Source organism: Mytilus edulis, chromosome 4, assembly GCF_963676685.1.
Source record: "Mytilus edulis chromosome 4, xbMytEdul2.2, whole genome shotgun sequence".
Classification (NCBI taxonomy): Eukaryota; Metazoa; Mollusca; class Bivalvia; order Mytilida; family Mytilidae; genus Mytilus; species Mytilus edulis.
In genome coordinates, this window is record NC_092347.1 from 73,708,311 (window position 1) to 73,731,500 (window position 23,190).

Genomic DNA, 23,190 nt, shown 5'->3' on the forward strand with positions numbered 1-23,190 from the left:
GATATAAGTTAGATATAACTTAACTGTTATGATTTTATAGAAAAGCTGTTTATTAGTGTGGACTGGTTGATTACACGGTATTGACGCAATAACGTGCATGCGTAACGTTTGAATATAGTATCCTCCAATCATGATACATTTAAAACTGTATATATAATACTTGTCAGTTCGATACTGTCATTCTTGTTTAATGACAAGACCTATATAATTTGTTTAATAAAAGAAAACATTTTTTTTAAACAAACAAAAAACACAAAAAAAACAACAAAAAAACAGTAGGAATTTATAATTTTATTATCTCAGCCTAAAGGATCCTTGATAACATTTTTACATTGTGATCAGTAACTGTAAGAGTATAGTCAGTTTCGTACGCCAGATCAGAGACATATAATACACAGAAATATATTAAAGTATTATATATGGGTCATTTTCAAAAAATGTCGAATTTTGAAATTGAAAAAATTGTCAAAAGTTACTTATTCAAACAAGCCTCTATATAAGCTAATCAAAACAAACAGTACTTTAAGAACAACATATTAAAAGATGCAATCTAAATGATGTCATACAAGAATATCTTGAAACATTTTGTGATCGGTGGTACAATATTTTGTCTATCCTGTTACCATTTTCAAAAGAATTTTTGGGTTATTAAGAAAAGGTTTAGATAAAATGTTAAGCTTGTTTTACGTTACCAATTAGATGGTTTTCAAGAGAATAAACTTCTATATATATTCATTCTGTAAAATAATAGATTATTTGCCAATTTTCTAGGTTGTACTGAAAAATGGCTCTAAAATTGGTTTTCAAAGGTTGTAAAAATTACCACCAGTAATACAAGTCTAAGATAGCAATTTATATTGTTCGGCCTTTTTTCACCCTTTCAAATAAATCCAAAATCAAGTAAATCCCTCATAAGTTAATTTACTTTTCTCTTTATTTCGTTGGTAACAGGAACGTACGTTTCTGATATATCACTATATAAAAGTCTATCCTGTTACCTTTTTGTCTATCCTGTTACCGATATCAGTATTGCACCTGCAAATGCTTAATTGGGAAGATTAAGACGTTATAATATTAAGATGAGTTCAAACAATGAAATATTTCATTCGTTTTCCACCTACATTTTAAGATAAAAAATTTAACGACGTTTTTGTCTATAATTGTCTATCCTGTTACTGTAACCATAGCAACCATAGTAACAGGATAGACATAACAGGATAGACAAATTTCTTCGTTTTTGATTGCTGTTGTGAAATAACTACTCCCTTTGGTGAAGTGATTATGGTTTTCTATTGTGAATTTGGTTTCCAACACGTTATTGCACTTTTTACAACCATACTGTTAGTGTAATTAATCAAAATGGTTGGTAACAGCATAGACATGAAAAAAAGTACGCTCTATTTTTTTCACTAAATGTCTTGAAATTTCTTTTCTCTACACTGTCGTTCTAGAAACGAGGCGTTTTGAATGTAAAGATTACTTTGCATTTTTGAAATCAACACTGACTGATTCAATATTCATAGGGAGAAAAAATTAACGGCTGATTTAAGTAGCGGTAACAGGATAGACACGAACCTCTTGTACGCTGATTGAATTTAGTTTGTAGATAATCTATTACATACAATGATAAAGAAGCTACGATTTTTCGTTAGAGTTATAATTAACGTTCTTAAAAAGTCCCTTTTGCAGATATCAAGGCGATCAGAAAATCGGGAAAAAATCATTTGAAATGTGTTTTTCTGACAATGTACGCACACAAATACCCCCAAAATCGGACTTAAATGCAGTTTAATCTTATCAAAATAGATGTATGGTGTGTTTATTATTAATGTCTTGAATCACAAATCCGACAAGCTTTCATTTAAACCATTACAGCTGAAATTTCCATTAGAAATACAAATTTTAGCATGGGTGTACTGAAAATTCGACATTTTTTGAAAATGACCCATATATGTATCTGGTAATATGATTTTGTACTATGACAATTGTGACGTCTGATTGAATTCTAAATGGCACGGAAATCAATTATTTGGTGATACCTTGGACTTATACACGAATCTCTACCATATCTAGCAGTATAAATACATGTCACAGAAGATAAAAGGTGATTGCGTTTTACGGTAACTGCATATCAACCAGAGAAATAAATTGTCCCAACAATTAACGCCCATTAGACTGTTTCTCTTTATGTTGTTAAAAGTTGGTTATTAGATTTACTTCTCTCAAACATTTTATTGATCAAGACTATATGACGTCATACTGGGAAGAGAAATGGCTGAAGCTGCTGTAAACACTCTGCCAGTTTCCAAGTTTTATTGCCATTCGTGCTCTGAAGAAATAAACCCCAAATTACCAGTTAGAAAATTTATAAATTATAGAAGATTGTTATCATCTTGTTTCAGTTTACCCTCAACCGAAAGCCCCAAATTCTATAAATGAACCAGTCGCTGTTTACCCAATTTGGACACTATTATAATTTGTAAACACAACGCCAGTTGCCAGATTTTTTCCCCACATGCATGTTTTAAAGTAGCAGACCCCCTAAATACGAATTTAGATATTTATTTATTGTAGAAAACTGCATTTCATTTTGTTTTAGATTACCCTCAACAGAGAAGCTGATCTTTGAAAAAAGGTGTCCTTCTCACCCTAGGCCTAGTGTCATACCATCACTGTTTACATTTTGTCCTCATGCTTGTGAGTCATATAACTTGTCCAAATAGTTATGACATCTCGAAATGGCTATTGAAGTTGGCTGGGTCCGTTTGCTGTGACCCCTTCTAACAAGGCCAAAGCCAAAATTTGTTTTGGGCAGGACTTTGACTTTGAGAGTCATTGACAATTAGCATTGAATTTTCTACTCTTTAAAACCAAGTCTTGTCAAATAATCTTCTCTGACAACTTGAAATGTTTGCATTTATTATTTTTTCATTTTGTGGGCTTCTCGATCATGGTGCATAATGTTTCCAGAAATATCCAAAAGTAATGATGAAATAAGTTACAATTCTAACCGACAGGTTGATCACCTACTTCTTTTTAAATAGTTTCAAAGAATCCTTGTGAATCATTCAATATTTTAATATTGAATATTAATTCCAATGTCCAAATAAGATTGTATAATGTTACGTACGTACATTGAATAAACAGCTGGTATTAAAGTTCTGAACAAATAACCATGAAACCATATGAATTAGTTAAATATCATGATTACTCTGAGAAATGACCAACAATATTAATGTACATGTATTTCAGTAAACTCATAGAAATTTCAAATACATTTGTAGCAAAAAATTGTAGGACACTCATCTTCTGCAATTCAAATGATACTTTATATATGCTCTTTTTTTCTCTGGCAGAGTATCAGTATCACAAATCGAATGTGCATAAATATGTACGATACATGTGCTATCAGAACTCTATATCTTTACAAAACATTGTGAACATTGTTACATTGAGATGGCTTTCATACTTTGATATACATTAATTGATATTCATTATATATATATATGAAGTTGCCCAGAATGGCCATACTTTATTGCCATTGATTGAATTTGTGTTTAGGTGTAATACCACCATTGATTTTTCCCTATTAGTCTTTGTTAAAATTGGCACTTTAAAAAAAATTGTACAGTATTTACCTTTATTTCAACCAAAGAAATACTTTGCATGTGTAAAGTTCAATCCTTCCAGTGATACAGTGAAAATTTCACACTACATTTCATTGCATATCAGAAAGTAACCACCGCCGGAAGTAAACAACCCAATTTTTACACTGTTATTTACTGGTTACCTGCTTTGGTAACTACATGTATGTAACCTTAACGTTCCAAAATATTTTATAAGACAATCAAAAAAAAAAAGAATGATGCTTTCATACATCCAACATACATATTTACGACTCAGAAAAATTTAAGTGCATTGAAATGCAGGGTTAATTTTCTACAACTGTCAAATTCAAGGGATTATTTTTTTAGGCCTACTTTCGTATGCAACCGGATGTGACGTACATTTTTGTACCATGATTTGGTGGTATTACACCTTTAAGGTTTTAAGAGCTACATGTATAAGAATGACAAGTCTAATTTTGGCCAATTGTAGCAGAATGCCACCTTTAAAATACATGTACTACTCAGTACTGGTTCTGTACTTATTTTATACCGTTTACCAGAAGGTTTTAATATTTTATAGTCTTATTTGACCTATTGAAGCATAACACCATTTAATTTTCGACCATTTACCAGAAGGTTTAAGTTGTTGGATTTTTTAATGAGTATGTGTAGTTGGCCATACTTACGTGTCATGTTGTCATGGATGTTACATGTACAAATGTACTTTGTATGACAATATTTTCATGAGTTACATTGTATCACACTTCATTCAACCATTTTTCCTTATTGTAGCATACATGTAATAACAACTGATGAAAGCTAAATTTCTTAGAATGTACATTGTGTATGTTCACAAATTTTCCCTCATATATGTGGCAATATATATATATATATATAATAATTAGACAATGTTTGTCACTTTGTGGTTGTTATAGGACCTTGACTGTTTTGAAATGCCTACGTTTACGTGAGATATTATAGTACAATGTACATGTATGCTGTTGTCCATCTGGCATCTGTCCCTCCTTCGTCAACATGTACAAATAACTCTAAATTGCTTTAACCTATTTTCATGAAACTTTGGTGAATTGTTTATATATTAACTTAAGCTCTCTTTGTTTCTGAGTTCTGAAATTTTACTCATAAAAAAGGAGGATTTTGTAGTTTATGGACAATATTAAACTCTAAAAAGCAGTTTTCATGAGACTTTGAATGGCTTATACATGTATCTATTAAAATAAGTTCCCTTTAGTTCTTTATAAACTTTTGATATATGTTCATATATGACATTAAGGACTCAGGAGTATTGGAACTTGTTTGTATTAAAAAAAGCGCTCTTTATTAACCAATTGAAGCATATTTCCATAATGTCACTCAAAGACTTTTTGTGTTTATAATACATGTACATGTAGTTATTTAACTATTTTGTTAATTACTGGAATGGCAAGTCAAAATAATGAGTTGACCATGAATATGGCATAAAACAACAATATTCCCCATTTCCATTCTCAATTTTATTGTCATTATGATTTGATGCTATGAAAATTGCATTTGTTCACAGACTGTACATGTCAGTGTAGGATTTTTTGTTTAAATACTTTTTTTCTTTTTTGTAGGATTATACATGTCCTAAATGTGAGAATGGATTCATTGAAGAAATAACAGAATCAGAGTACGTAGTGTAATTTATAATTTGACCTTGAATATAAGTTTCATATATGTTCTTAAGTCATATTGCCAAATGAGTATTTTAAAAGAAGAAAGTGTTACATACATGTATATATTGACCAGACAGCTCACAAATAACACAAATTAAAAGGTATTGGCTCATACATATACTCTGTATATTTATGTTATAATCAGTGATTTTGCTAGCGCTCGTCACTTTCGTAATTTACGAAAGGGTTTCCGCATTGACGAAAGTATTTCAAATCAATTTCGTCACTTAAATTTTGAAAGTGTAAAAATATTTTTGCATGTAAATACTATAAGTCTACCTGTTTTCATGTTTTTGACAAGTTTATGACCCCACTTAACATTTTCAACAGGTGTTACAAGTTGTGATTTAAGGATTTTAAATCGAACCAGGTGCTCCGCAGGGCGCAGCTTTATATAACCCCAGTGGTCGAACCCTGAACAGTTGGGGCAAATTTGGTCACAATATTCAAGTTGATACTGTCTGAATTTGGATTGTGATAAAAAAAATTACATAATATGGGTTAAAGTCACAAAATTAATGTGGTCAAAGATCTAACAAATCTATTGCACAATACTGTGCAATTGAAGATTGAAACTTTTCAAAATTTGAAAAATTGTGAAATAAAAAATGAATCCCTTTGAAAAATGGTAAACAAAAAATCCCCCCCCCCCCCAACTTTTTGAACCCACCCTTGGAGCAATAACCCTTAAACTCAATCCCATACTTTCTTTTGTAGTATTGAAACTTTTTGTACAATTTCAGAGAGACCCATACACTTAAACACAAGTTATTGTCATGATTGTTTGGAAACTAGAAACATGCTTCTTTTTGGTCCTTTTTATGCCCCTAATTCCTACATATTTTGGGCAATTAACCCAAAACTTAATTCCAGCCTCCCCTTTGTTATATGGTGCGTTGTGGTACAAATTCAGAGAGATCCATACAATTACACACAAGTTATTGTCTGGAAACTAGAAAAATGCTTGTTTTGGCCCTTGATTCCTAAACTTTGGCCCCAAAACCCCGAAAATGAACTCAAACCTTCTACTTGTGGTTTTAAACATTGTGGTATAATTTCAGAGCAATTGAAATACTTGAACACAAGTTATTATCCTGAAACTAGAAAAATGCTTATTTTGGACCCCCTTTTGGGCACCTTATTCCTAAACTGTTGGGACCATCATCCCCAAAATTGATCCCAACCTTCCTTTTGTGGTATTGAACCTTCTAAAAAAATTATAAAGATCTATTCTCTTAAACTAAAGTTATTATCCGGAAACCAATGTGTCTTTGGACGACGACATCATACCATTATAAGATTCAAAAAAATTTTGAGGTCGTATAAAAATTATAATTTCATGATGAATCTGGACTCGTTTTGAATTTATTATCCACGTGTCACTTCCCATTTTCGTTTAATTTTTAAACAGAAAGTAGTAAACGTGATCTATTCTTGATTTGTTTACAACCTCCTTTCAGTCATTATAATCGTTTCTAAAAGCATTTTATACAGCCCCAACTTCATAGAAATGATTTTCAAGTAAGGATTTAGACGTTTTTAAGGACAATGATTATGCAGCGAGGTAATCGTTGCAAGTTGATTTCTTCTGTGATTCCTTGTTTGAAAAAAATGAATCCAAAGGAACAAACTGAAGAGAAATTGTGAACAAAGTTTCTGGACCCCATGTCAGAATCTTTTAAAATAAGGGCCAATAGTCCAATAGTGTCAAATCATACAATACTGACTCCCAATCATGCCTATACGTCCTTTAAAATCTGACAAAGTCAAAGTTGAAGCTAGTAAAATACATCCTTGGTCCCTTGCTGTTACACAAAAAAGAGGTTGATTTTAATAGCACGCAAAAGTGACTAAAGCCCTTACAATCCTAGCTTAAACCCTGGTTATAATATATAAATTCTGGTAATGGTTTTAATGGTTATTAACAATAATCAAACAAAGGTAAAGTGAGAGAACATGAACATTGATTATCAGTTATCAAAAAGTAAATACTTCAGAAATTCACTTCATAATAATCACAGGAATTAATCATGGGATAAGGTCTTCGTAGATACTGTAAGCAGTAAGTCTACTATAGTTTGTGTATGGATTGATTTAAAGGTACCTGTCTGGCAGGGTTCAACTGACTTTGACCTGTATTTCATGGTGGTTGGCCAATGTTAAGTTTTCCTGGTTAAGTTTGTTTCTCCAATACTACATGTACATGTACAATGTATAAGCAATATTGTCTAACCGTGTATTCAGATTCTTAATTTTGGGTCCTGTTTTCAAATTGGTCTACATTAAGGTCCAAAGGGTCCAAAATTAAACTTAGCTTGATTTTAACAAAAATTGAATTCTTGGGCTTCTTTGATATGCTGAATCTAAACAATATTGTCAACAATATTTGAAGAATATTTTTTTTTCAGGTGTTCCACTTTACACGTCTGTCTTGCTTGGTTAACCTGATACTTTTCAAGTTAAGGTTAAATTTTATCTCAAAGTTATTTTCTTTGTGTTATTCATTAACAAAATAATTCATATGTCTTTCAGAGAGTCACCAAATAATAGTTCTCCACAAGAAATAATTGATCCGGCATCAAATTTTGCAGAGGCAAGTTTATTCTTTAGAAGGTTCATATATGTATAAAAAATTAGATGTGATGTGATTGTCTATGAAACAATTATTTACAAGAGACCAAATGACACGAAAATTAACATGTAGCATGTAGATAAACACTCTCTAATTTTTCATGACCTACAGATTGCTTGATGTTGGATAAACTGTCAACCATATTCAGGATAAGTACATTGCTATACACAGTACCACTACAAAAATTGACTACCACAAATCGTTTTTCTTCTTGAAACACATTATATTTGTCAACTTGGTCTTATTTTAATAGGAAAGACTTCAATGTGAACTACTTTGACTCAATATTATGATTGTGTGGCTGTCTTTTTTTATTATTATGCTTGATGGAAAAACCGAAAATATCTGTGTTTAAGTCTCTGGTTTAGCTAGGACAGGTATATAAAAATACAGTTTCTATTTTAAAGAAGCCTATATTTAAGCATCTTCTACATAAATATGTGATTTGGAAATAAACAAAGTGATTTCACCCATAATATTCTGCTCTTTTAAAATACTAATTTTATTAGTTTAAAATGATCAACATTTTTTTTTAGATATGGGGCAGAGCCTTTCTTGAAAACTTCCAACAACAAGTTTCAGGTGTAAGTCAAGATCGTCCACAGAGGTCTTCAAATTCTGAAGACAGGACAGAATCAGATTCTGAGGACACAGACACGGATCATCCATCTGTAATGAGACGTAATGGTCCTGTTCCTTTTACCAGAATACAACTTAGAACAAGAAATAATCAACAGTCACAGAACCCTAGACAAGTTCCGTATCTTCAAGGGTAATTTTAAAAGAACGCTTGTTTCAGTTCAGTTAGATATTTTAGTGCAATATAAGGCTGATGCCTTTGGTGAGATTTTTGTTGAGCCTGCAATATTCCCCTATAATTTGTTCAATGTAAATATGAGCTCTTATTTAGAAATGCTTCTGTGAATTTCCTGTCAACGTTCTTAAATGCAGATCTATAAGCTTTTTGTCTCGTCTGTATCTCCGATACTTCAAATAAGATATATTTTATGATAGTATGATACTAAACCCCTAACGGGAGGGATTGTACCTGATATTCATATGATGAAGACATAATCTTTCAATAAGTTTAATTGAGGTCTGGAGCTGGCATGTCAGTTAACTGCTAGTAGTCTGTTGTTATTTATGTATTATTGTCATTTTATTTATTTTCTTTTGTTACATCTTTTGACATCAGACTCGGACTTCTCTTGAACTGAATTTTAATGTGCGTATTGTTATTCTTTTACTTTTCTACATTGGCTAGAGGTATAGGGGGAGGGTTGAGATCTCATAAACATGTTTAACCCCGCCGCAATTTTGCGCCTGTCCCAAGTCAGGAGCCTCTGGCCTTTGTTAGTCTTGTATGATTTTAAATTTTAGTTTCTTGTGTATAATTCGGAGTTTAGTATGACGTCCATTATCACTGTACTATTATGCATATTTTAGGGGCCAGCTGAAGGACACCTACGGGTGCGGGAATTCTCGCTACATTGAAGACCCATTGGTTGCCTTCGGCTGTTGTTTGCTCTATGGTCGGGTGGTTGTCGCTTTGACATATTCACCATTTCCTTTCTCAATTTTATATATATTTGGTGTACATGTCTGTCTAGCAGATTTCATGAGACCTTAACCTCATTCACATGGATGATATAATATTATGAATAAACTTGTTTTATTCTCTAAGATATAATTCACACAATAATTCTATTGCGTTTAGAAAAGTAGGTGAGACATTTCAGAGTTTTTTTGGCTGTCAATATTACACTTTTACACTAAGGTAGCAATTGCAGGCATGACACAGATTTCAGTTGAACCCTTTACAAATGTTTAACGCATTATGCTTTAAATACTCTGAATAAAATAGTCCTCCGTATTGTATTGCAGGTTGTTACAAATGTTTATAGACAGATTATCAGATGCCCATGGTCCAGCACTGTAAGTTTAGTTTTTTAAAATGTTTAAATAGTGAATGCCATAAAATTGGTCTCTATTTACCAACATTATATTGTAGCCTATTACTGGTCAAGTATGTCACTGATAATCGTTTTAAAAACAATATTTCAGACGGAAACAATGATTATTGAAATTAATTAAAAGCTAAGATTTCTTGTTGCACGAATCATGAAAATTCAATTTAACAATTAGATTTGATATAAAAAAAAAACACACAACTTTGAAAAACTTTATATTAAATTGTATGAGGGAGTTGACTGGAAATATATCTTCTAATTCAAATCGAAAACCATACAATTAACAAGAAACCTGAGTATTTACAATATGAAAAGACATTTGAACTATCATCTAATGGTTCATATTTAAGTTCCTTATATCCTCTAACAGCTTTTTCTGAAAAAGTCAATTGGAAATACTTGGAACATTCTATCTAACAGATCCTTAGTCATTTATGGACAGTTAGCAATTGTAATTTCAATGTGTAACTAAAACTGGTGTGCTGGCTTCTATCCTGTAAAAGTCTGTTTTTACCAAGAAAATTTCCAAAAGTCCTACAAAATTGTACACAGGGAAAGTTTTTTTTTTACCTATGTTAACCAATTGAAAATTATGTAGATATATTCCAGTATTTAAATATGTGTAGCCACTATCTTTTATGTCCATGGATTGATACAAAATGTACATATTTAATGCAAATCTGTCTATTGCCGCCATATTTTAGACTAGTAAACTTTGGATTTGGACATTTGAAACCAAAATAACTTGTAATTTTAAAATGACAGATATACATTTTATTCTTCAGAAATTTTATACCCATGATGCATGGTAATCCAGGAGATTATGCCTGGGGTGTCCATGGACTAGACAATATTGTAACACAGGTAAAATAATTCTAATATTTTCTAAAAATGTATACTTTATTTATTTATGTAAAGAACATAAGACCATGTATAAATTAAGAAATAATTCATGGAAGCCATAGATTGTTGGAAATTTGCACATGGCCTGGGCCGTGATATTCAAATTCTATCCTGAGCGTTAGCAAGGGACAAAATAAACGAATATCACGGCCCAGGCCATGTGTAAATTTCCAACAATCTATGGCTTCCATGAACTATTTCTATTCTAATAGGACAAATACGGTAATTAAAAAACTGAAGGGATATAGGTATGCTGTATGTGTGGCTGTTCTTTTTTTACTCCCTGTTCGATAAAGCTCCAACATTCGTAAAATCTGTAGCTTGCATGGATTGTTTCGTGAATAACCGCTAGAAAAAAATCTGTTTAATTCTTTAAATTCTCAAACCCAACATTTGCCATTTTTAATTTACATGTTTTTCTCGTAAGCTACCATCAAATCCAAAGTTGACATTTCATAACTATGGAGCCGCCATGTTGACTTGCTGAAATCAGTAAATATGTGAAAAATGCAATAGAATAGAAAACAAAACAAAACCTACCTTACAAATCAATTTTAATACAATATTATACGAATTTCGATGGTTCATGATCAGAAAACGTTCAACCGTAGCGTTTTCATTTGTATGACGTCATGTTTTGAAATGATTTAAATGTGTCAAAAACGTTGAAAGACTTTCGCAGAATTTTTTTTTTTTTTTGTGTTGTTGATTTCTCAGAGCTCTTGTGCATTACTTCTTTTTATTATGCATCCAAATATAAGAATAAAACATATTTTGTCTTTTTTAACTGCAATTTTTAAAACAATAAAATCAGCAAATGGTTTGCAAATAGGGTTCCAAAACATGTGGACTTACGAGGAAAGTATATTGTAACAGCCATTATTATGTATATCTCTGAGTCTGCACGAAGTATAGATATATGGACAATTTTATCATGGTGTTGTTTACAAAGCTAAAGAAGCACGTCATATTAGAATATAATTTTAATCTACCTTGAGGAAAGAGCAAAAAAAATGTTTTTTTTAAGTTTCACGCTCAATAAATTTACAAACAGCTTAATTATGATTTCGGCAGCGTCGGATAAAAATCGACCTTATAAATATCAATACATCTGTGATCCTCTTTTATGTTGAAAAAAATCTCAAGGAGAAGTCTGTAACTGTTTGAAAATTAGTTTGTTATAATTTGACTACCAAAATCGTTCAAAGTCTTGTAGATCTACATGTAAAAGTACACTTGCATAAGGTTGATTATTATCCGACACAGATCATTTGTCCTTTAATGTGTGAATTATCTTCCATCATAAGTTTATAAAAAAATTAAGTTCAAATAGTTCATCCCTTGAAGCATGAATAAATTCTTGAAATCAAATTTTAAATTATTATTAACAATTCTCATAATAGGACCTGAAAATTGTAGTAACTCATTGAAGGAATGATAAGTACAAATCTGAGAGTACTTGCAGTTGATGACATCCAGTTCAAAGCCAATAACAACTAATGAAAAAAAAATCATGTTTTTAAGACTAAAATATCAATCAGTACACATCCAACATCTAATGGATTTATTTGAAAGGCATCATTAACAGTATGAGAAAAACATGAACTTTGACAATGCCAAACTAGAAATATCAACAGATTGTAATACAGTGAAAGTTCACATGTGTAATATTTTGTATTGTTTAAATTTACTGAGAACAAAATCAATCTTTACACAAAAAAAACTAATGTAACATTTAATTATTGTTGAACAGGTAACCTTTAAGAATAAGTTTTTTTTAAAGGATTGATAAGTTTACTCCAATACATTAAAGCACATTTTAATGAAACAGATTTATATAGTTGATTTTAAAGTGTCTTTCCTAAAAGCCTATGTGATTGAATTCTTAATCAGTATTTGTTTTCCTTTCAGTTATTGAATCAATTAGAAGGTTCTGGTCCAGCTCCTGCTGAGAAAAGTAAAATAGATTCATTACCTTCAATTAAAATAACACCAAAGTTAGTAGGTAAGTTAATTGTATCCTAAAGAATAGGACATATTTACCTAAAAGTCTCCACTTTTTGTGTTTCTTAGATTTAAGTCACATATCAGCTGAATGCACCTGAAAATCTCTCTGGAGTGTAAGACTTATATTCTGCCCCTACCCAATGTGACTTTACCTTTTTACAGAAGTAAAATTTATGTTTTCTTTCTTAGGCCAATTAAAATTAATTGATAGATTTTCATCCCCGCCCGCCCCTCTGAAATGTTCCCGCCCCGATTTTTTTTTATTTTTGAAAAAAATTACGATTTCCGGATTTTATTCATTTCCGTTACCGGTAACCGTCGATATTTCGTTTCGTGTAAAACCTCCTGTTTCAAATTTCGGTTTTCGTATATCTTAGAGTATTCTAACTGAATGATTAAGTCGATATATTCTGCTGATCTATGATGACAACTTCATTACCGATAATAAAGATTGATTACGAGAAGGGCGTGAAATATTTAAGTAACGAGTAATACGCTGTGTCCAAGAACGCAAATCGCCGTACACTATACATGACACAAATGATAGATCCGTGTTTTACTTGCTCGGATACTAATATTAAAAACACATATTTTTGTATCTATTCTATATTTTCAAAACTACATATGTACAGTTATCCTACAAATCTACAACTCTCAGTTTATGGCTACACGTGCTGATCTTATCTATCAAGTCATGAATATTTATTAGCTATGTAGGCGTGTCAAAATCGTATCATACGCGATAATGACCAGCCAGTACACTGTAATGATTTCATTAACCAGTATTAAAAAGATAAACATAACACAAATGTTTGTGAGTAAAACACCTTGGATTTATTTTATTTATACAATGACTTAGTGTCAAGAAATTTGGACTGTGAAGGAAACCCAAAAGCGTCAGAATCGTGGAACACATTTGACTGGAATAAAGAAATTGACACAAGCATCAACTTTTTAGATTAATGACCGTATTTTGAGTTAAAAAAATCGACAAACATACGCATTTTTAATTTATTAATTTACAGCAAGCTCTTAGCAATAAATTTAGCCATGCCTTTCGTTTTTTGTAAAAAAAACCAAAAAAAACAAACAGCAAACATCCTCTGTCCCAATACCCACGATAGAGTCTTTAAACAACTTTATGTTCTACATTGTAATTATATTTGAATCTTGCATATTAAGGACCAACCCTATTATTTCAACACTGTTTGAGTTTTCATTTTATTCTGTACTTATCGTACTCATCTTGCATACCAATGTATTTGCTTCATTTTATTAGGACAACAAAACATAGCTTAGAAAGCAAAATACATTTGATGTAGGTAGTCCAACTGAAGAGAGCATTTCTTCACATTTCTGCTGTTTACTACAAAAATAGGTTTCTAAAGCGGCAAATACATGTAGAACAGTGGTTGCCAATCAGAGATAAATATTTACGAATTTGAAAAAGCAGCACCAGCATATAGAGTATATGTGTCTCAATATTGATACGTTACTCTAGAGCTAGCTCAAAGTACGCCGCTGATTTTGCTGAACGAGGAATACTGCTTTCTCAAAAGTTGCTAAGACAGGGCTATGAATCATCAAATTAAGGTCATCACTTAATTTTATGGTTGCCATCATGAGCTGATTGGCCATTATGACAAAAGTGTGTCAGAAATCATATCTCAGTGATATTCTTCCTCAGTCATAACAATTAACCTTCCATCATTACCGAACTGAACAAAGAAATAACATGACGGGTGCCGTATACGGTGAAGGAAATGCTTACCTTTCCGGAGCACCTGATTTCATTCCTGGTTTTTAGTGGAGTTTGTGTTGTTTCCTTAACTTATTATTTGTAACTGTTGATGTAAATGTCTTTCGGTTTTAAGAGTCTTTGGTTACTCCTTGGTTTTGATTGTTATGGTCTTATACACAATACCTTATTGATGTATTTATATGATATAAGCTTATTATTACACTTGCATATATGATTGAATAACACGCGACAAGAAGGTTTCATATGAAATAAAATTTAAAAAATAAAATCCTCCCACCCGCCCCATTTTTTTCAAAAATTTGGATGAAAATCTACTAATTAATGTTAGTTGGCCTTATCCATCAAACATTTTAGATTCTGCACATTGATGAAGTGAATTTGTTTTGTAATTTGTTCCTGAATATGCTTGAAAATGTGTTACTAAGCATCATACAGTCAATCAATCTTAATTTTAGCTTTAAAATTGTTATCTGAATGTGTTAACACTCTAAACAAATATGGATTTATAGGTACAAGAAGATGTCAAAAGAATAAAAAGAAAAATTTGCTTGTCGTTGTGTTGACCCTGCAACAGGAATTGTCATGAAGTTTTGAAATCTTGTGGTTACTTTCAGATAAATAGTTGATATAAAATTCCTTTCATTTCAGATAAAGGTGCACATTGTGCTATATGTTTTGAAGATTTTAGTTTAGATGAAGAAGTAAAACGGTTACCCTGTGATCACTATTATCATAATGACTGTATAGTTAAATGGTTAGAAATGGTAAGTAAAACGGTTACCCTGTGATCATTATTATCATAATGACTGTATAGTTAAATGGTTAGAAATGGTAAGTAAAACGGTAACCCTGTGATCACTATTATCATAATGACTGTATAGTTAAATGGTTAGAAATGGTAAGTAAAACAGTTACCCTGTGATCACTATTATCATAATGACTGTATAGTTAAATGGTTAGAAATGGTAAGTAAAACAGTTACCCTGTGATCACTATTATCATAATGATTGTATAGTTAAATGGTTAGAAATGGTAAGTAAAACGGTTACCCTGTGATCACTAATATCATAATGACTGTATAGTTAAATGGTTAGAAATGGTAAGTAAAACGGCTACCCTGTGATCACTATTATCATAATGACTGTATAGTTAAATGGTTAGAAATGGTAAGTAAAACGGTTACCCTGTGATCACTATTATCATAATGACTGTATAGTTAAATGGTTAGAAATGGTAAGTAAAACGGTTACCCTGTGATCACTATTATCATAATGACTGTATAGTTAAATGGTTAGAAATGGTAAGTAAAACGGCTACCCTGTGATCACTATTATCATAATGACTGTATAGTTAAATGGTTAGAAATGGTAAGTAAAACGGTTACCCTGTGATCACTATTATCATAATGACTGTATAGTTAAATGGTTAGAAATGGTAAGTAAAACGGTTACCCTGTGATCACTATTATCATAATGACTGTATAGTTAAATGGTTAGAAATGGTAAGTAAAACGGTTACCCTGTGATCACTATTATCATAATGACTGTATAGTTAAATGGTTAGAAATGGTAAGTAAAACGGTTACCCTGTGATCACTATTATCATAATGACTGTATAGTTAAATGGTTAGAAATGGTAAGTAAAACGGTAACCCTGTGATCACTATTATCATAATGACTGTATAGTTAAATGGTTAGAAATGGTAAGTAAAACGGTTACCCTGTGATCACTATTATCAGAATGACTGTATAGTTAAATGGTTAGAAATGGTAAGTAAAACGGTTACCCTGTGATCACTATTATCAGAATGACTGTATAGTGAAATGGTTAGAAATGGTAAGTAAAACGGTTACCCTGTGATCACTATTATCATAATGACTGTATAGTGAAATGGTTAGAAATGGTAAGTAAAACGGCTACCCTGTGATCACTATTATCATAATGACTGTATAGTTAAATGGTTAGAAATGGTAAGTAAAACGGCAACCCTGTGATCACTATTATCATAATGACTGTATAGTTAAATGGTTAGAAATGGTAAGTAAAACGGTTACCCTGTGATCACTATTATCATAATGACTGTATAGTTAAATGGTTAGAAATGGTAAGTAAAACGGTTACCCTGTGATCACTATTATCATAATGATTGTATAGTTAAATGGTTAGAAATGGTAAGTAAAACGGTTACCCTGTGATCACTATTATCATAATGACTGTATAGTTAAATGGTTAGAAATGGTAAGTAAAACGGTTACCCTGTGATCACTATTATCATAATGACTGTATAGTTAAATGGTTAGAAATGGTAAGTTTTCTCAAGAAACTATAAAACATTTATTGTAAATTTTGAATTGTTACTTTTAAGCATTTTACCCAAACATGGGGTTCCACAAAAAATTTAAGCCAGCCTTACACTTTTTTCCAATTCCTTTCTAATCTTGTGGTTTCTTCAATAAAGACATTTGTACCAAAGAAGGATAATCATAAAAGTGGATTAAGTGTTAGGAATTGGGTCACAACATCAGAGGGTATTTTGATTGTCATTCTGTTTACTGACTGTTATTCTGGCAGTTAAGTAATATTATATTGATAACCTTTAAGATTTGATATTAATTTTCTGCTATTTAGAAGAGAAGGCACTTTTTGTCAAGCCTTCGACTTTAGTCGAAAAAGCGAGACTAAGCGATCCTTCATTCCGTCGGCCTTGTCTTCGGCGTCCACAAATATTCACTCTGTGGTTAAAGTTTTTGAAATTTTAATAACTTCCTTAAAATATACTGGATTTCTACCAAACTTGGACTGAAGCTTGTTTATGATCATAGATAGTATCCAGAAGTAAATTTTGTAAAAATAAAATTCCATTTTTTCTGTATTTTACTTATAAATGGACTTAGTTTTTTCTGCAGGGAAACATTACATTCACTATGTGGTTAAAGTTTTTAAAATTTTAATAAATTTCTTAAACTATCCTGGGTTTGTACCAAACTTGGACAGAAGCTTGTTTAAGGTCATATGATAGTATCCAGAAGTATATTTGGTAAAAAAATGAATCCATTTTTTCCGTATTTTACTTTTAAATGGACATAGATTTTCTGCCAGGAAACAACACATTCACTCTGTGGTTAAATTTTTTTTAAATTTTAATAGCTTTCAATATACTATTTCAAATTTGTACCAAACTTGGACAGAAGCTTGCTTATGATCAAAAGTTAGTATCAAGAAGTAAATTTTGTTAATATTTTGTACCTGTGTATCTGTATTTTACTTATAAATGGACTTAGTTTTTTTCTTCTAGTTAACATTACATAGTCTGCAGTTAAAGTTTTTAAAACATATATTAGATTCATAAACTATCCTGATTTTTTTCCAAACTTGGACAGAAGCTTCTTACAATCAAAAGATAGTATCAAGAGAAATATTTTTTTCCTCATTTTTGTTGAGCCTGCGATTTACAGCAAAAGTAGGCGAGACACTGGATTCAGTGGAACCCTTACAAATTTTTTATTTATCCCAACCACCCATAACAGAAAATTTCATTCTACTTAAAATTCTTACAAGATTCTAAATAAATATGCAACCACAAACAATTTATCAAAAGTGCCTCCCCTTTTAGTAAAATAATCGTTTTGAATTTAGCCAATTTTGATATTATTTTGACAAACTAAATTTACTAAAATTTATTATTTTCTAACCAGCAAAAATTGTTAGACGACTTGAGAAGGATCAATGTCAGGTACTTGTTTGCCTGTCTGGTTAACATGCTAGTTCATTTTATATACAGAAATTTATTGAAAAAAAAACAGATTTGTCCAGTTTTGGAAGTCCTAACCAAACAAAAAAATGTTACACTTTTGTCAGATCAGAACAATCATGTCAGCTTGTTTGATGCATATACAATTATTAAAGTAGAGTCAATTTCATATTAAGATTCTTAATTACTTATCAATTATTCCTTTGAAGAAGTGTCCCAGCAATACTAAAGAAGTGGTAACTAATCTCTTTATTGGAATCTTTCTAACAGCTTTTTCTTCAAAGGGCTGATTTAAATGCCCTTCCATGGGGGCATTATGTTTTTTAGTCTGTGCATCCATTCTTCTGTCTGTTCATCTGCTCCAGGTTAAAGCTTTTGTTCAAGGTAGTTTTTGATGAAGTTGAAGTCCAATCAACTTGAAATTTAGTACACATGTTCCCTATGATACCTTCTTTCTAATTTTAATGTCAATTAAGATATGACCCAAAATTTCACTGTCCTCTGATCATAGAAAATGATAGTGTTAGTGGGGCATCTGTGTACTATGGACACATAATTGTTCATAGTAAGTCCAAGGAGTTATGCAGAGCCAATACAATTCATTGTCTGATTTCTAGAAGTAAAATTAAATCATTAAAAGCTCATTGTCAAAGGCCATAATTATAAAAAAAGAAGATGAAGTATGATTGCCAATGAGACAACTCTCTACAAGAGACCAAAAGGACACATAAATTAACATCTATAGGTCACTGTACAGCCTTCAACAATGAGCAAAGTCCATACCGCATAGTCAGCTATAAAAGGCCCCGTAATGACAATGTAAAACAATTCAAACAGAAAAAATAACAGCCTTATGGAAGTACACCACTAATTAATGGCCCCATTGCTTTCTATGTTAAATTCCTCAATTTCGAGTGGTCACAGCTCTTTTATCTTAAGTTAAAATAAAGTGACAATCATTGCCTGTCAAAGAAACACCTTCTGGTGTCCTGTACTGAAAAAATCAACATACCTTACATGGCATATAAGAAAGAACTGGTTCCCGGAACTTCGGATGTACAAAAACAGGTACTTCCGATCTGACAAAAAGGCAAAATGTACCCTCCTTTTTAAATTTCATGCCATTTTTTTATTATTCAAATTTATCAGTCAAAAATTGTTCTGCAATGATCACCAGTCATGCAGCTTTCATTTGATACCAAAATTAATAAAATATTCTAAATATTTTGAAAGTTATGTCCATGCGTAGGAACTATTTTGTGTTAAATATGTACTACTTTCTGGTATGTGCTTTCTGGCCGGGCCTGAATTAGTGGTGTTACACCTTATTAATGTACAAAAAAATGAAGAAAAACAAATATGTAACACATAGACAAACAACAACCACAGAATTACACGCTCCTGACTGGGACAGGCACATACATAGAGAATGGGGCGTGGTTAAACATGTTATCAGGATCCAAACCTCCCCTAACCTGGGACAGTGATGTAACAGTACAAAATAAGAATGAAACCTTCAGTTGATTACATCCTCATCATACGGTTTCTGATTGAAAGTATACTGAGCAGTCATACCGCATCTCCTAATTTTTATATTGCATTAGTCTTATTGTTGTACTGTACTGAACCCTTTATTTCTTTTACAGCATGGAACTTGTCCAGTGTGTAGAAAAGATTTAAATGGAGTAGATTCTTCATTACAGGACAATTATCCAAATCCAGTAGATATTTTTGACAGTAATTTAGCGACATCACAAAATAATAACACAGAGGAAGACGATGATTCGTGAATTGTGTGATTTTATATGCAAAGAGTTTTATTTTATATGAAAACAAGTTCTTGTAATGAATTTATACAGAGTATATGTGATATCATTTTTAGCCGATGCATATCGAGCCAACAAAAGTCATTTCTTTAACATGCATAACAGTTTATAGTGCATGGTGATATTGAGTTCTTATTCAGTGTTTCATGTAAGAACTTGTCATCTGATGCATATTTCATGAGGGTAAGGCAAAACTTGTGATGTGATCGACTTTATATCAGTTTGATTTTTTCCAAAATTTTATTTAAAATGTGCTACATAGACAGATTTTTTGTCAATCACAGTTCAAGCTTGCCAGGGACTCAATTCACTCTGATTTTTTTATGGTTGTATTATGGTATGCATGTGTATGACTGTTACTCCTTGTTGATATCTAGGTTTTTGGTGAGTTTTTCTGTACAACTTTTGTCAAAGTTCAATCGTTTTATAAGTTTTACCAATTTTCTTTTGCATGGTATAAAGACTCCAATCTGATTCAGCTACTGCACAGAGATTTAATGGCACTATTCTATGACATATAGAACTTCATGTTTCATCCAAAAAGGTGTTGAACGTTTTCAGTGGCTCCCTTGGGTATTAACTGTAAGAACTAAGAAAATATATTTTTTTGTTACCTTTAGGAAAGCAGACTTGTGAGGGACATAACTCTTAATAATCACTGGTACGCTTGTCTCAATCATTTTCATAAATATATTCGAAGCTTCAAAGGAAGACAAATTATTAAAATTTGTTCACATAAATGTTTGAAAAAGCAGTTTTGAATTCCCTTATTACAAAATGTACAATGCATATCTGATTACAGATTTATTTCAAGTTTTTCCCTTTAAAAAATATTACTTTCAAGAAGCTCATATTTATTTACTGGGGTGAATTCATGCTGTGCATTGGATATCCCATTATTCTGGAATCACACAGGATTTTTAATGAAATCACTTTCTTTGAGAACGTTTTTTTTATTATTTTTATAGAGTTTGATATTCTGTTTGTATTGATATACATAGAAATATCTGAGCAAAAGAGGTACAGAATGATAAAGGTTTTAAAGCTTAGAATTAAATGTCTTAGTATTAAAATATTTTTTTAGATTTAATGGTATATTTGTAAATTTGAAATTTTGCCTTTCAAAGTTACGAATATATTTGAAACTGAACAGTGTTTTGTAAGCTCCCATGGCTGTTTTGGAAACTTTATTGCATTACTTATTTAAAATTGTAAAAACAATAGCTTATTATGAGAAACCACTGTTAATGGAGCTAAATTTGACACCAATGTAATTTGAAAGCTCTCAATAGTATTTAGTTTCAAATCAAAACTCTAGATTAATATTAGCTATGATGATGGTTTCTGATTGGCTGCACCTTCGAAGCTGACTGACTAATTTATATGGTGTAATTGTTTTTTTTTGAGAAAAATTAAAATGTATGTATTAAAAGTATAATGGCCCCTCCTAAAATTTATAATGTTGATGTGGTTTTGAAATCCAAGATGGCTGCCACCATAGATATGTTGATAGGTTTGTATTTGATATTGATGATGATATAATTGTTCAATGAAAGTTGTCAAAATTTTTCAAAACTCTAAAGAAAATATGGTTCAAGATTTAAGGAAAGTTGAATTTGTAATTTCAAAAGTTTTATAGACAATTGTAAGAAGTTATTGTTTACTGGTATTTTTTTTTTTTACATTTTTGTGATTTTGATTTGATATTCAACATCCTTGTCCTTGTCCAGTCATGAACATTCATTACTGCTTAGGAAAAGAGAGATCTTAGACATGGTGTGCATGAAAATGTATACATGTATTATGATGACCAGAATTCAATCTTTTTTGTATCATTTATTGAAACATATAGTTATCTCCCTTATTTATCCAACATTCTCCTTTTACAATGTTCAGGATGCTTTCATTGTCTAGTTAGTTATTTTTAGTCCAATAACATGATGAAACTCAATATTCAGTGCCAGTGATTGTTAAGCATTAAAATAATACATAACTCGAGTGGTAAAAAAAAATACCTGTAGTAAGAAATGTTGCAAATTCTATGAAAGCAACCTAAATTTAAATGAACATGCTATTACATGTAGCGATGATATGACAATTTGCATTTTCATTTAAATTTTTGCATTTTTACAATACATAAAACGGTAAAATCATTAGAATATTGGACACAGCAAAACATGCCACACCAATCGCTAAAAGCCAACTCCTACTAAAAATAAATATATAAACAGACCAAAAACAAACATAAAAAACATATGTTTCATATAGCCTGACTTGCCCACCAAGTTGGTACTAACACAAAATGTTAAGTTGTCAAATCAGTTTTAAATTGACACAATCATCCCTCTTCCCTTTTGTCTATCTAAACTCACTCTTCCCAAACAAAACCAAAAAACAGATGTTGTACCCCATCTTACCTCATATACTAGATCAACATTGGCTATTTATTATATGAAGCTCCATTTCATACTTGGTATTTAAAATTGTTGGCATTGCAATCCATGTAAGTTGTAACTTCAAGGGTTAGTTTTATCCATTTTGTGAATATTATGCAATTTAGATCTCTAATGTCTAATTTTCTACACATATATATTGTGTTACAGCCCTGGAGGATTGGAATGCCTGTCTTTCACACAATCCAGGAAACTGGTATACAATTCTGTGAATAATAAAGCACTTTGACATAAGATGTTAGTGCTTTTAGGACGATGTTGATGTATGAAAATTCTTGTGAGTTTTCCTGCATGAAGTTTCCCTGAATAATTCTAACACCATACAAATCTTGTTTGGTTATAATATTATATTTTAAATTAACAAACCATTTTTGAAAGTTGCATCTAATAATCTGGCTGCAACAAGATTTTATGTATTAATGCTGTAGCCAAATTTTTCGAGTATTGAAAATAAAAATAAAAACAATGACTAGAAAGCTTTGTTTATGCCATGCTAGAAATTATCATCCAGATATGTGAGCTACAAAAAAAACCTTAATTTTATAATTTTTCAGACATAA

At 31.3% G+C, this 23,190-nt stretch overlaps 1 protein-coding gene across 1 annotated transcript; it reads left to right on the forward strand.

Annotated features, from left to right (window-relative positions):
* The first annotated feature begins 2,238 nt into the window (after positions 1 to 2,238).
* LOC139520467 (E3 ubiquitin-protein ligase RNF115-like) lies at positions 2,239 to 23,100 on the forward strand. Its single transcript, XM_071313111.1, has 9 exons — positions 2,239 to 2,355; positions 5,225 to 5,280; positions 7,859 to 7,919; positions 8,495 to 8,730; positions 9,843 to 9,893; positions 10,714 to 10,792; positions 12,743 to 12,836; positions 15,249 to 15,364; positions 19,998 to 23,100. The coding sequence occupies exons 1-9, from the start codon at positions 2,272 to 2,274 to the stop codon at positions 20,139 to 20,141; spliced, it is 921 nt and encodes a 306-aa protein (XP_071169212.1). The 5' UTR covers positions 2,239 to 2,271; the 3' UTR covers positions 20,142 to 23,100.
* Positions 23,101 to 23,190: the final 90 nt, after the last annotated feature.

Bases quoted from the DNA above. Each gene is read 5' to 3' on its own strand.
- LOC139520467 (XM_071313111.1), top strand. From the start codon at position 2,272: ATGGCTGAAGCTGCTGTAAACACTCTGCCAGTTTCCAAGTTTTATTGC. The intron at 9,894-10,713 runs GTAAGTTTAGTT...TTTATTCTTCAG, and splicing joins GATGCCCATGGTCCAGCACT to AAATTTTATACCCATGATGC. The intron at 10,793-12,742 runs GTAAAATAATTC...TTTTCCTTTCAG, and splicing joins TAGACAATATTGTAACACAG to TTATTGAATCAATTAGAAGG.